This window comes from Athene noctua, chromosome 4 (assembly GCF_965140245.1).
Source record: "Athene noctua chromosome 4, bAthNoc1.hap1.1, whole genome shotgun sequence".
Lineage (NCBI taxonomy): Eukaryota > Metazoa > Chordata > Aves > Strigiformes > Strigidae > Athene > Athene noctua.
In genome coordinates, this window is record NC_134040.1 from 44,905,408 (window position 1) to 44,918,280 (window position 12,873).

The 12,873-nt window shown below is 40.9% G+C and overlaps 1 protein-coding gene across 2 annotated transcripts in view; it reads right to left on the reverse strand.

Moving 5' to 3' along the window:
- Positions 1-12,873, reverse strand: part of AFG2A (AFG2 AAA ATPase homolog A) — a 207,055-nt gene that overhangs the window by 150,491 nt on the left and 43,691 nt on the right. The window contains exons 12-13 of one of the 2 annotated variants that reach the window (XM_074905127.1): positions 9,243-9,296; positions 8,753-8,832 (exon numbers count right to left, since the gene is read on the reverse strand). The exons of the other annotated variant lie outside the window; for it this stretch is intronic. Of the exons in view, the coding sequence (XP_074761228.1) occupies positions 8,753-8,832; positions 9,243-9,296 (134 nt within the window). The remainder of the gene's footprint in view (positions 1-8,752; positions 8,833-9,242; positions 9,297-12,873) is intronic. 2 annotated transcript variants of the gene reach the window in all.

Below are 12,873 nucleotides of genomic sequence, written 5' to 3' on the forward strand. Positions count from 1 at the left end.
AATCTCCAGAGGAAACCCAGAGAAGTCTGGGAAATTCAAAGACTGGGTAGAACGTTTAGCTTTATGGTCACCTCCAGGCCAAAACTGTGTTTTGCCAACTGTCAATTTGCCAATTAAGTGCGGTTCACGTCATTTGGTTTTTAAGACATTAGAAAAGCACAGAAAAATAAAAGAATTCCTAGAACTCCTTGAGTGGCCTCCAACTTCTAAGCAAGCTTCCTAAAAAGAGAAGATGAGCTTTGTGAAAACAGGAAACAGTGCTCAGCTGTCAGCAGGTGACTTTGAGACAAATGGCCTACAGACCACTGCAGAAACATCCTAATTATCCTCCAGTCACGCAACCAGCCTCTTGCATTTGCCCAGATTTCTTGTTATTACAACTTTCAGAAATCAGTGAAGTAGGCTCAGAAAAACGAAGTGTAATGAAAGGAGAGAAAAGGAGGAAAGGAGCCAGTTTCAGATGGCTTTGGAATCAACAGGCTTTCTTCCAGAGGGCTTTCCCCAAGCACATCTCCAAATCCTTAAGTATCTAGGTGGTGATCCATCATCCGTTTCCATCTGCCTGCAACTAATTCCAGACACACATCCAGACGCACACAGACTTTAAACCTTGCTTTCATCTGGCCCTGGCACTGTCTAGCTGAAACAAGAAGGATGCTAACATCAAGAGTTCTCCTATTCTGTTAACACTAACATTGCCTTAAAAAACAAAAAAAAAACCCAAACACACACCTGATGCACAGTAAATTTCCCATTTCCTTTCCTTCTGTTTTCCTCAGCATTTCTCCTCTGCGCATTCCTGGAAGTTAATCAAGTTGAAAACCGTAATCAATCATGTCTACCAGAGAAGCAAGTACAGTTTAAATTGGAAGTATTACAGACCTAGAAGTAACCAACTAGACTGGATTTCATTTCATTATAACAATATTTAAGAGGTTCAACTTTCATCTGGAATAAGTTTAATTTAGAAATTTTAATTACAATTATGTTCCACTCCTATTTAAAATAATAAAAAATTAAAAATAAAATTAAAAAGACCTTCAATCATTACACTCCTAACCTAGCAGGCAGTTGTAGTCTGCTTGGGCCATTTTGCGTGAGTAATGTGACCTTTTTCCATAGCCAACACCATACCGGGAATTGAATTGGTCACCATGTATGCCCACTTCTGATCCCTCTAATCCTGGTATCTGTTTCAACTGGACCTCTGGCAGGAATCCAGACAGGCACAAATTCATGCCTTTGGCTGAAGCATTTTGCTGCAGGTCAACTTTGCCACAGCACTCCCAAGCACTGCAGAACAGGCTCACCTATACTAAACAGGCTTGATTAATCCCTCTGAACCCTGGACATCTTTTCATGCATTTGAATGACTTCAAGAAAAGGGTTTACAGATCCAGTCCTGCTTCCACCGATGCCAGTGGAAGTCTGTACTGACTTCAAATGTCCGAATTTAATACAGGCTGGCAAAGTTACAAATTACTGGGGGTTTTATTCAAAAAGGAAGAAACAGAGATTTAAAACACACGGTGATAGAGGACTCTTGCTAAACAAGAAGCATTAATGAGTTTGTTTTAAAATTAAAGGGATTGCAAACATTCATTGTATATACACACAAGCTACTGGTAATGCTATTTGTTAAAATTGCTATTCTGAAGCAAATTACAAGCTTTACTGTATGATTAAACTGTTTCAAAACTTTATTTTTTCACCACTCCTTGCTAGGCCTAAAATAGAAAGCTGGCACTGGACATGCAACTTTTTTTCCCAGACAGTATTTCTATTTGGATACCAAATTCCAAAACTTTAAAGAATTCAGACAGCAGTCACAAAAGTTTTGAATGCCTCAACTCTGCCACATCCAAACACAGCTCAGATATTGCAGGGAATTAGCTGATGTTCCCCAATTCAGGGGCAACCAGTGCCAACATCGACCAGCAACGCTTTACTGGGTCTGGCTGAACTGGAATTGGTTTTCCCCTGTAGCAGCCCTCATGGTGCTGTGTTTTATGTTGGGAGCTGGCAGGGTGTTGGTAGCACCCTGGTGTTGTGGCCACTGCTGAGCAGTGCTTACACAGCACCAAGGCTCTTTCTGACATTTCCCCCAGTGGGACGGGGTGGGCAAGATCTTGGGAGGGGACACAGCCTGGACAGCTGACCCGAACTGACCAAAGGGATATTCCATACCATATGACGTCTGCTCAGTATAAAGCTGGGAGAAAGGAGGAAGGGGGTGGGGTCACCCTTGGTCCTCCGAGGCAACCACTATGCGTATGGGAGCCCTGCTTCCTGAGAAGGCCCGACATCGCTTGTCCATGGGAAGTAGAGAATAAATCTGTTTGCTTTTGCTTCCGCACATGGACCTCTGCTTCATTTTGCTTATATGAAAACTGCTTTTGTTTTACCCACAAGGGTTGGTTTATCTTCTTTCCCCTCTCTGCCCTGTTGAGAAAACAAGGGGAAAAGGGGCGGGGGGGGGAGGGAAGTGACAGAGTGACTTGGTGGATACCTGGCATTTAGCCAAAGTCAAACCATCACAAACGCAAAGCTCCTTGCCTAACTGAGCCAGGTGCTAGAATCATGTCCCTCAGAAGTATGGCACACGGAAACTGAATTTCTCCCACAGTTTCTTTGTTTACTTTCTTTTGCCTTTGCATGAGTAATATTAGGGTAACAATACCTCCTCTAGGTCTACCACTGGTAATTTATCCTTTGCAAGGTGGTTTTCAGATAAGAACCTCTATCCTACCTACTGTCACTTTGCTCTGACCCTGCAGGGTCCAGCCCATAGGTTTCATTGTTAGGATGCAGTACACTGACTTCCTTCATGACAGAGGCTGCTGATTACACCAGAGAATTTGCATAGACACAAAAATGCAACAGTATTTTCAAGTGTACAGTGTAGTATGTGCTACAGTGTACAGTAGAAATATATGCTAAAATATTCCAAAGACAGACAGACAATTTGCTTTAAAAACAGACTGATCACAGTCCGTTAAAAGCAGAGGTGACCGTACATAAGAGAAGCTGCTGCTCTTCACAGCTTAATTTAGAAGCCTGAGGGCCTCAAAAGTTAAGACTGCAAATATTTTAATACCTAAAGTGAAAACAGTATGGCTTTCAGAGGTTCTGTGCATTTTAAATTGTGGTTTAGGAATGTATCTATCCTTCCACCCCACATACAGGATAACTTCATCATATCATAGTTTCAGGGGATTGGTACCAAAGTCCCAGCACTTTGCCACTTCTACCCTCACTCTGAAAATGTTAGCATTATTCATCTACCAACTTGTTTTAGCCTCCACAAGTCAAATGCAAGGCACTCATTTTGTCCGTCTTTCTTTTTTCCCCCTTTGAAAACGGAATTTATCAGTGTCTTTCATATCAGTCTACAACATTTCCCATCTTACATTACAGAGATTTGCAGTTAAAGGGAAAAATGCTTTCCTTCTGAAAAACAAGAAAAGGAACAAATATGTCTCCTGTCCAAAAATCCTAAAAATCCTACTTATATAAACAATGTCCCATTTCCAAAGCACAGAGATTTCTTAAGTTCAGCAAACAGACTGTCTGTGCTGCATTTACACAGAGCCCAGTTCATTCATCACTTTCAGGTCTAATTACCAAGCCATTTCCCTCTTGGCAACCTCTAATGGCCAGAAGAATTAGGTTTTACATGGTCAGGATACCAAGGGATAACAAATACCCATAACTCTTTGCAGCTGAGCAATTTGTAAAGTCTCTCAAGCTTTGTCTGGGCAAGGGATTACTGCAAGGCAAACTTTCCTCCTCATGCATTGCTGCATCTGGACCAGTCCTGCAGGTCTCACTTCAGCACAGCCTCTCCTACAAAAAGTTGTAACATCTTTTAGAAATAAGAAATAAGAAAATGAAGTTATAACCCACTCATAAAAGCAAATGTTGATTAGAACCACAAAGCAGTGGAAAAGGCTCCACACCTCACATAGCTCACCTCTTCCGGTGCACAACTGCTCCTTGCTGCATGTTAATCCATAAAACATCAGTGTCAAGTGGTAAATTTCTGGAGCTTCTCCCATATGATTAACTCACAGTGAAAGAGAACTGTCCAGGTAGCCAGGGAACAAGTTAGGAAAGCCAAAGTCCTGATAGAATTAAATTTGGCCAGGGATGTCAAGGGCAACAAAAAAACTTTTACAGGCACATCAGTGATAAAAGGAAGACTAGGGAAAAGGAGGGGCCTCTCTGGAAGGAAAAGGAAGACCTAGTTACCCTGGATATGGAGAAAGCTGAAGTACTCAATGATTTTTCTGCCTCAGACTTCACCAGCAAGGGCTCCAGCTACACTGCCCAAGGGGCAGAAGGCAAAGGTGAGGACTGGGAGAATGAAGAACCTTCCACCAGAACGCCTGGTTCAAGACCATCTAAGGAGCCTGAAGGTGCACAGGTCCACAGGACCTGATGAGATGCATCTGGAGATCCTGAGGGAACTGACATGTGAAGTGGCTAAGCCTTTACCCATCATATTTGAGAAGTCATGGCAGGCCAGTGAAGTTCCCCCTGATTGGAAAAAGAGGAAACATAACACCTGTTTTCAAAAAGGTAAAAAAAAGGAAGACCTGAGGAACTACAGGTCAGTCAGTCTCACCTCTGTGCCTGGCAAGATCATGGAGTGGATCCTCCTGGAAGATAGGCTAGGGCACATGGAAAATAAGGAGATGGCTGGTGACAGCCAACACGGCTTCACTAAGGGCAAATCGTACCTGGCAGATTTGCTGGCCTTCTATGACAGGGTTACAGCATTGGTGGATAAGGGAAGAGCAACTGACATCATCTACCTGGACTTGTGCAAAGCTTCTGACACTGTCCCATCCTTGTCTCTAAATAGGATAGACATGTATTTGATGGATGGACTGGCTGGTGGATAAGGAATTGGCTGGATGGTCACACTCAAAGAGTTACAGTCGATATCCAAGTGGAGATCAATGATGAGTGGTGTTCCTCAGGAGTTGGGACCAGCGCTGTTTAACATCTTTGTTGGTGACACAGGCAGCGGGATTGAGTGCACCCTCAGCAAGTTTGCCAACAACACCGAGCTGTGAGGTGCAGTTGACATGCTGGAGGGAAGGGAGGTCATTCTTCCCCTCTACTCTGCTCTTGTGAGACCCCACCTGCAGTGCTGTGTCCAGCTCTGGGGCCCCCAACAGAAGAAGGACGTGGACCTGCTCAAGCAGGTCCAGAGGAGGCCACGAAGATGATCGGGGGACTGGAGCACCTCCCTTATGAGGACAGGCTGAGAGAGTTGGAGTTGTTCAGCCTGGAGAAAAGAAGGCTCTGGGAGGCACCTTGTAGCAGCCTCCCAGTACTTAAAGGGGGCTACTGGAAAGGTGGGGAGGGACTCTTTATCAGATAGGATGAGGGGTTTTAAACTGAAAGAGGGTAGATTTAGATTAGATATTAGGAAGAAATTCTTTACTGTGAGGGTAGTGAGACACTGGAACAGGTTGCCCAGAGCAGCTGTGGCTGCCCCCTCCCTGGCAGTGTTCCAGGCCGGGTTGGACCAGGCTTTGAGCAACCTGATCTAGTGGAAGGTGTCCTTGCCTGTGGCAGAGGGGTTGGAACTAGATGATCGTTTAGCTCCATTCTACAATTCAAATTCCCTACCAACAGCCTTCTTGATTTGCAGAAGTGTTTCCTGTGCCAATCACTGTTCCTACTCAAAACTCATCATGACACTTCTAACTTTCTACCCTCTCTTCTTCCACTGGTTTATTATCTATTCCTTAGAATCAGTTACAGTGAATGCCTCCATTTTTTTTTTTTAGTCAGTCCATTCAAACACTAATTTTTCATTTTCACTTCTCTCTATACTTCCTCTAACATCTCAACATAAATCAGAGGGAAAAGTCTTCCAAGAGCACTGAAGTGCAGTGTAAGAGAACAAAATGCAGAAATGAATACAGCTCAGATTATCTTTCTGTCTTCACTAACAGATTGGAAACTCAAGTCCATTCAGAATCACCATCTCATCTTCTTGCATCAAGGACCTCCAGACTTCTCCATCAAGCAACCTGCTCCTTCTGCCTCATAGGTGCAGGATTATATTTTTGTAAATTCTCTTCAAGGCTGGCATGTATCCAGCCCACACTTTCAATTCTTTAATATGCATTATTTGCCTACATGAAAAATTGCAATGGGAGTGTGGACAGACAAGAAAAAACCAGGAGTTTATTTCATATCAATAGAACTTCTAAGCTGACTGTATAAGAAATAATCTTTTCAGAAATAATACATTTTCACAGTGGAAAATGTCAATATAATTTTTTCCCGACTTCAAAATATTATTTCTCGTAACTAATAAATGCGCATTTTGTAAAACAAAACTGCTACACATGAAAGTTACATTAGGTAGAGTATTAGATGTATTACAATTATGGAGTTATGGCTTGGAAATGCACAATAAATAAAACACTGTGGCATATCCGAATGCAGCTACAGTGTTTGCCATGGAGTAATGACTTATGCAGTGACAGTGACTCCGCTACATGATGCGGAGGAGGCTCTAACAAGAAAATTCCTTAGCTTTCTTGATCTACCTCTATTATAATTAATTACAAAGTCTATTAGTTCGTATGTGCCTCCTCGCAAGAAAGAATTGGTTAGTGATCTCTAGAGAAGGTTGGGAGCATAAATGTTTGTGTTCTAAACCCACAAGCTTTAGTTGTATCTAAACAAGTATTAATGGGTTAATGAATACTTGGCAAACTGCTTTAAAGACCAAAAACATTAAGCAATTACTCAATGTTATTTCACATCTGTATTTCAGATCTGAACTGTGCCTAAAACTACTCTCACAACTTAACAGTTCAGGCTTCTCTGTATCTCTGGACATGTCCTGTTAGGATAGGAGAGGTTACCTACATGGGAGATTTGGGATGCAGCTCATTCTGCACAAAGCCCACAGAATCCCAACAAGGATTACAAAGCTGTATCACAGTGTTTTTCACTGCCAAGGCAGAGAAAACATATTCAACCAACACAGGGAATAGGGAGACAACATAAACAGGTGTTTCCTTGAAAACTTCAGTATGGTTAGTAATAGTACAGGAAATGGATCTCCAGAGGCCACAAATCGTTAGCATCTCTAATGCATTTGCAAATTCCTACTGTGCAAAGTCAGCCTGTAAAAAAAGGCCATTTCTAATAAGTGCCTTGTCTGGTTTCCTACACCATTTAATTTCAGATGAATTTTATGAGAACTCTGCTACATGTTTTACCTCCCATCTGGTTCAGATTTGACAATGAAATATTTGTGTGTCCCACCCTGTTCTTTTTAAAGCTCTAAAACCAGATGTCTCCAGCACAACACGACTGCAGCAGGTCATACCACATTCTTCAGCAAGCTGTGCCAGGCCTACTACCCCCCACAGACAGTTCCAGGTAAGGCAAAATTGGGTTGTTTACTCCCTAAAAGAATAAAGCAAACAAACAAACAAACTCAGCACCTCTAGGGCACTGTATGAAAAGGCTTATTCTTCCAAAAGTTTTTACCTTGATGAAGTAGTAAAAACTGAACACATTAAGAATTGCAGCAGGGGGAGATACTTCCCCTCCCCCCTCTATTGGCTTGATTCCAGCACACATTTTTGCAACTTCTCTACTGTGATAAGCATGCAGGTGTTTCAGTGTGCACTGCGGGGTGGCTAGCATTTCTAGGAAGCTTACAAGTTTTATAGTTGTATACATTGCATATGAAAAGGATGCTGATGAAGACACTTTCTAACAGATTTTGCACTTTCAGTACAAAACGTGTCCCTTTTTTAGCAGTTTTACAAAGCAGCTCTATGTTGCATGTGATGCCACCTCCTATAACAAACAATTTGTGTCACTGAAATATCAGACTGACACCTTTTATCCTTTTCTGCAGACACAGATGGGCCCTTTTCCAATACAAAGTAATCTGTATGGATGCCGAGGTAGCTTCTTTTCCAGAAAAATTATGAAGTTGTGATGTGCCTTTAAACTGGACCAATACTTTCTACATGCACATATTTAATGTTTTTTTATGCAAAATAAACCAGAAAAAAAGTACTTGTTTACTACAAATAGTAGTATTTTCTAAGAAAGACCACTTACAGAGCCTGTCAAATCTTAAATGCTATAGTAGCAGCTAAAACCTACTATATAGGCCTCCTTCAGACAAGAGCTGAACATCTCTCGGAATCATTACAAAGCAGGATATTAAAAAACCCATTGTTAACTACTTGCACAATAATCCCTTTTTAATGTCACACATGAAAGGACATAAGCATTCCCAAATCTCTTCATGAAGTTTTTCCCAGTCTGGTTAAATGTTTAAATGTCAGTGTAAATTTAGGTATATGAGTAGTCTCCTTGGAAATCCGTGTTATATAGCATATGATCATATTGTTTGCTTGATGAAGACACTATATTAGGCCAGTGCAACAACCCTGGGAAAAGAAAGAAGTTAGTTACTGGAAATAAATGCAAGCTAAAACCACAGAAAAGAGCCAAAGGGCATGAGAACCAGTAGAATCATTCCTGCTAATGAGGTGAGAAAGAACTGCACCAGCTTACCTATTTATGCCAACTTAAATATGCTTTAGTAGAAGTCACAAATGCTATCCTTCTGCATGTGGAATGAATATATTTAATAAAATAATTATAGAAAGGTAATGCACTTGTGATTGCACAATGTAAGAGTAATTTATCAGAAAATAATGTCTGTGATTTTTGTAACAGGATTACTTACTTTCCCCTTTCAACTGCCAAGGCATCTATTTCATCAAAGAAAAGAATTGAAGGAGACACTGCTCTGGCTTTTCTGAAGATCTAGAGAAACAATGAAACACTCAGTTTTAAGGGATGGAAAAACTTTTACAGAATGCTATCACCCTCTGCACACCTCAAAAGCTACAGAGCATCATAGAACAGCCTTGTCATCTTTTTTTTGTTCTAAAAAAAAAAAAAAAAAGCCCCACAAAAACCTAGATCTTTTATAAGTTATTCATGATACTGTGCTATGAAGGCTTATAGTGAAAGCTGCTACTGAATCCCAAATTAGACATGCATCACTAGGCCGATGCAGGAGGAAGTTAAATAACACAAAACATCCCCTCTGCTTTTCTTTTCTTTTTTTAAACTTAAACCAGAAGGAGTTTTAAGGTAGTCTTAAAAAGAGAAGAATTTGAATGCCAAGAAAGCTTAACATACAACATTATGTATAGCTTGCCCCTTCTCACCTCTCTCACTGCTCGTTCAGACTCACCAACATATTTGTTCATAAGCTCAGGGCCCTGAAAAATATTTAAAAAAAGTATAAGCAGCACATTACATTTACATAAAAAAATGACTGAGATGATCTGCCAGTGCTACATTACTGATGCTCTGTTACAAGGAAGTTTGAGAATTTGTCACTTGCAAGCCTTATTTGTGCATTTTTAGACTTACCTTCTACTGTACCAGGTTTTCCTCCATTTGTTATAGCACCGTGCATGCAAGATAGCCATCTCGTCATAATACTTTCCTAGTACTTTCATGAAAAACAGAATTAACCAAAAAAACCCAAAACTCTGGGTTCTTAAAAGTTGTTGGCTCAACAGCAGCAGCAACAAGGGGGCTGCAAATCAGCCAGAAAGATGAATTACAGAAAAGCATTTACTTGCGCTCTCAACAGGCATCCTGTCCAGCCAAGCACCAAAAGAGTGACTGAAACCAATGTTTAACAGTGCTTCTTTGAACTTGACGGTTTGCAGGTCCAAAAGGAAGAAGCTGCCATAGTAATGCACCTGAAACCCATCCACGAGGCGCTCCATCCCCAGAAAGCAAGCTGTTCAGTGTCTTAGTTCATTCACATTCCTTCTCTCTGCTGAGACTGCCAAGCACGATTATTAGTGCCAGCTGCTGCAGTGCCTGTTTATACTCACAGCCCTGTCCACTAGGAACAGACTGGAGACCACAGGGTCAACGTTCAAGTCTTGAACAAGTACTTACAATTATAAAAAGTAAAACAATGGAGAATTCTCAGAGTATTTTCTGTTCTATTATATCCTGTAGGACAGGCTGCTTAAATAATGCTTCCTAATGGGACTAAGATTCTCGTGGGTTTGGTAACAACTCACTGACTTCACAGCCTGGTTTGCATCAACATTGACCTGCAGCCACAACCAAAGATGATTATCCACTGCCCTGAACAAAAAAAGCCAGTGGCTTCAACCTATTTTCCGGCAAAAACAGGTGTCCTCATAATTTCACCAGCAGTAACAACATCCTCCTCCACAGTCAGAAAACTGAACAACCTTCCTGTGCTGCACTATACTATACTACCTATACTGCACTGCTGCAAGTACCTTCAGTTAATGCTTGGCTCAGAGAGGTAAGGCAACTTTAAACAGCAGGTATGTTAGAATTAAGAATGTGTGGCAGTTCCACATTTACACACTGGCAGCTAGACAGCTTCTGTTACAACCCTTCCTTGAATGGAACTGTCTGGACTTTGTACCCGGATCAGCAGAATACAGATTCACTACTCTAAAGACGCAGCATAGTGTTTTTTGCAGCCTCCCCTCTGCACACTCATTTCCAGTCTCGCACTAACAGTTAAATGCACTGACTTTATCTTGATGCTGGAACCATTGGAAAGTACTTGCACCTACATATGGGGGAAAAAACATACTCCAAACAGAAAAACACAAGTTATCCGGTATTGGCAAAGCATATAGGCTATGCCACTAGTTTTATTTATTTATTTTCAAAGAGTTGTCCATTATCCAAAGAACCAGGAGAGATACTGCAGTAGCCAGGCCTAGTGTACCACACAGGTAAAAGCAGTCGTATAAGGGTTGGAAGAGCAGCACTGCATGCCTTGCCCATAGGAAATGTAAATGACACAATTAGAAACGCTTCCTTTCATCCACAGCCACCCTTAAAGCAACTGCCACAGGATAAAGTGTCAACTGCAGGCCTTCAACAACTTCAAAATTTGAGTCTGTTGGATACTTACATAGAAATATAATTTTTCAGACACATAATTAAGAATACAGGAAAGAAAGGGAGAAAAAACAAGGAAGTGAGAAAGACAAAGCCTATTCCTACTATTCACTCTGGACACCTAACACGAGAAGCATGCAGCAGTTTGATCAGAAGAGGCTTGCAGCTCAAAAAGACAGCACCCAGCTTCTCCTGGCCCTTGCCATTCATCACGTTCAGTGCAGATGAGGAATCTGATAGCACAGGTCTAACAAATGCTTATGGAATGAGAGCACAGTCTTCTCTTTCTGTCCAGCTTTCTGTTAAACTGAGCTCATACACTGAGAAACCTCTGCAGATTCTACCCACAATTATAGATTTCTTTTACTTACCTCTTGGAGCCTGTAGATCTTCTCTTTCATAGCCTTATTCTCACAAGTAATCTTCAATCACATCAGTATTCTCATGGAAACCAACATCATATACATCAGTGCCAATAGTGCACTCTTCTAGTATGACACAACATCAAATAGCCTGACATTTTCTATTCTTTTGGCTGAGCACAAAAAAATACCTAAAACCAAAACTACTCTCTTTGAGCTTTAAGGTACAATATAATTTCAGATGCTTGGAGTTTTATTTTTAATTAAGCATTAAAATATGATCAAGGCAACATCAAAGCAATAAATACTGTTTAAAATGTTTCCAAAGAGAATTATTTTGAATGCATGGTTTTGCTGTGAGCTTTGACATGAAGTTTTTCTCCATTTTTCTCTTCATTAAGCATGAACTCCGGGTGAAAGACCACTATGTGTTATTAATGACCTGTGCCTCTTCAAGGAGAACTTTCATGAAAATTGATTTGAAGGTGTCCTAGTTCACCACTGATGTGTGATACCAAAACTGGTGTTGAGAACCATGGGTTTTACTTCAAGCAGCTTGGAAGTCTCATTATACATAGCAATAAAGGAAAAGACTCCAAAGGAAGAGAAAGCACACACAGAAAAAGAGGAGGAATTGGTATACATTTCATCTCATGCAAACACTTAAAACCACAACACAAAAACTGGAAATGTTCAAAGAAGCTGGATGTAGAAATTGAACTGGGTTAGCTCTGGTCCCACCTCAGCTGAACCTCTGCCTCGCCCTGTCTGCAAATGGTCTGTCCTTCAGCAGAGATTCATGGCAGTTCTTTCAGAAGATAGATCTGTATGACAAGCAGTCTACAGACCACCACAAAATCACCTGCTGGACAGGTAATTTCTAATTTTCAGAAAGCTCACCTTCTCTTTTTAGGAAGGTTGCTTTGAAGTTGGAGGCCACTCAAATACCAGGAGGGTGTTTGTTTTTTGTTTTTTTTTTTTTTTTTCCAATGCTTTTCTAACACTAAAAATCAAATTACACGAGTCTGACTTAGTCAGCAAGTTGACATTTGTTAAAACACCATTTTTGGCCCAGAGGTGAGCATAATGATTCCTTTATAAGTTGTTTACAGCTGTTGATATACTGACCAAGAGTAATAAATGGTCCAGCTTAGTAAATCCGTTCTCTTCTGCAACAAGCCATCTTCCATAGGAAGAGACATGAAGAAATTAAACGTGTTCCTTCTGGTCATTTGCATAATGACTCGAAAACCAGCAAAAGATTTGGAGCAGGAAATTGGCAGAAGTCATTATAGTTTACCCATGCATATAAGCATACCGTTTGTGAGCTACAATCTGCTAATTCAGGCCCTCTGTATACTGCTGAGTTTTGTTTATTGAGCCTCAAAGTAGAGTTAGTTTCCAGGTATGCTCTGTTTAAAGACTATCCAATCCTTATTTACAAGATGCATTCCCCCTGTATCATGAAACCTTCCACTTGTTTATGGTCTAGATCAGGTGTTGATTTTAAAATTATTTTTAA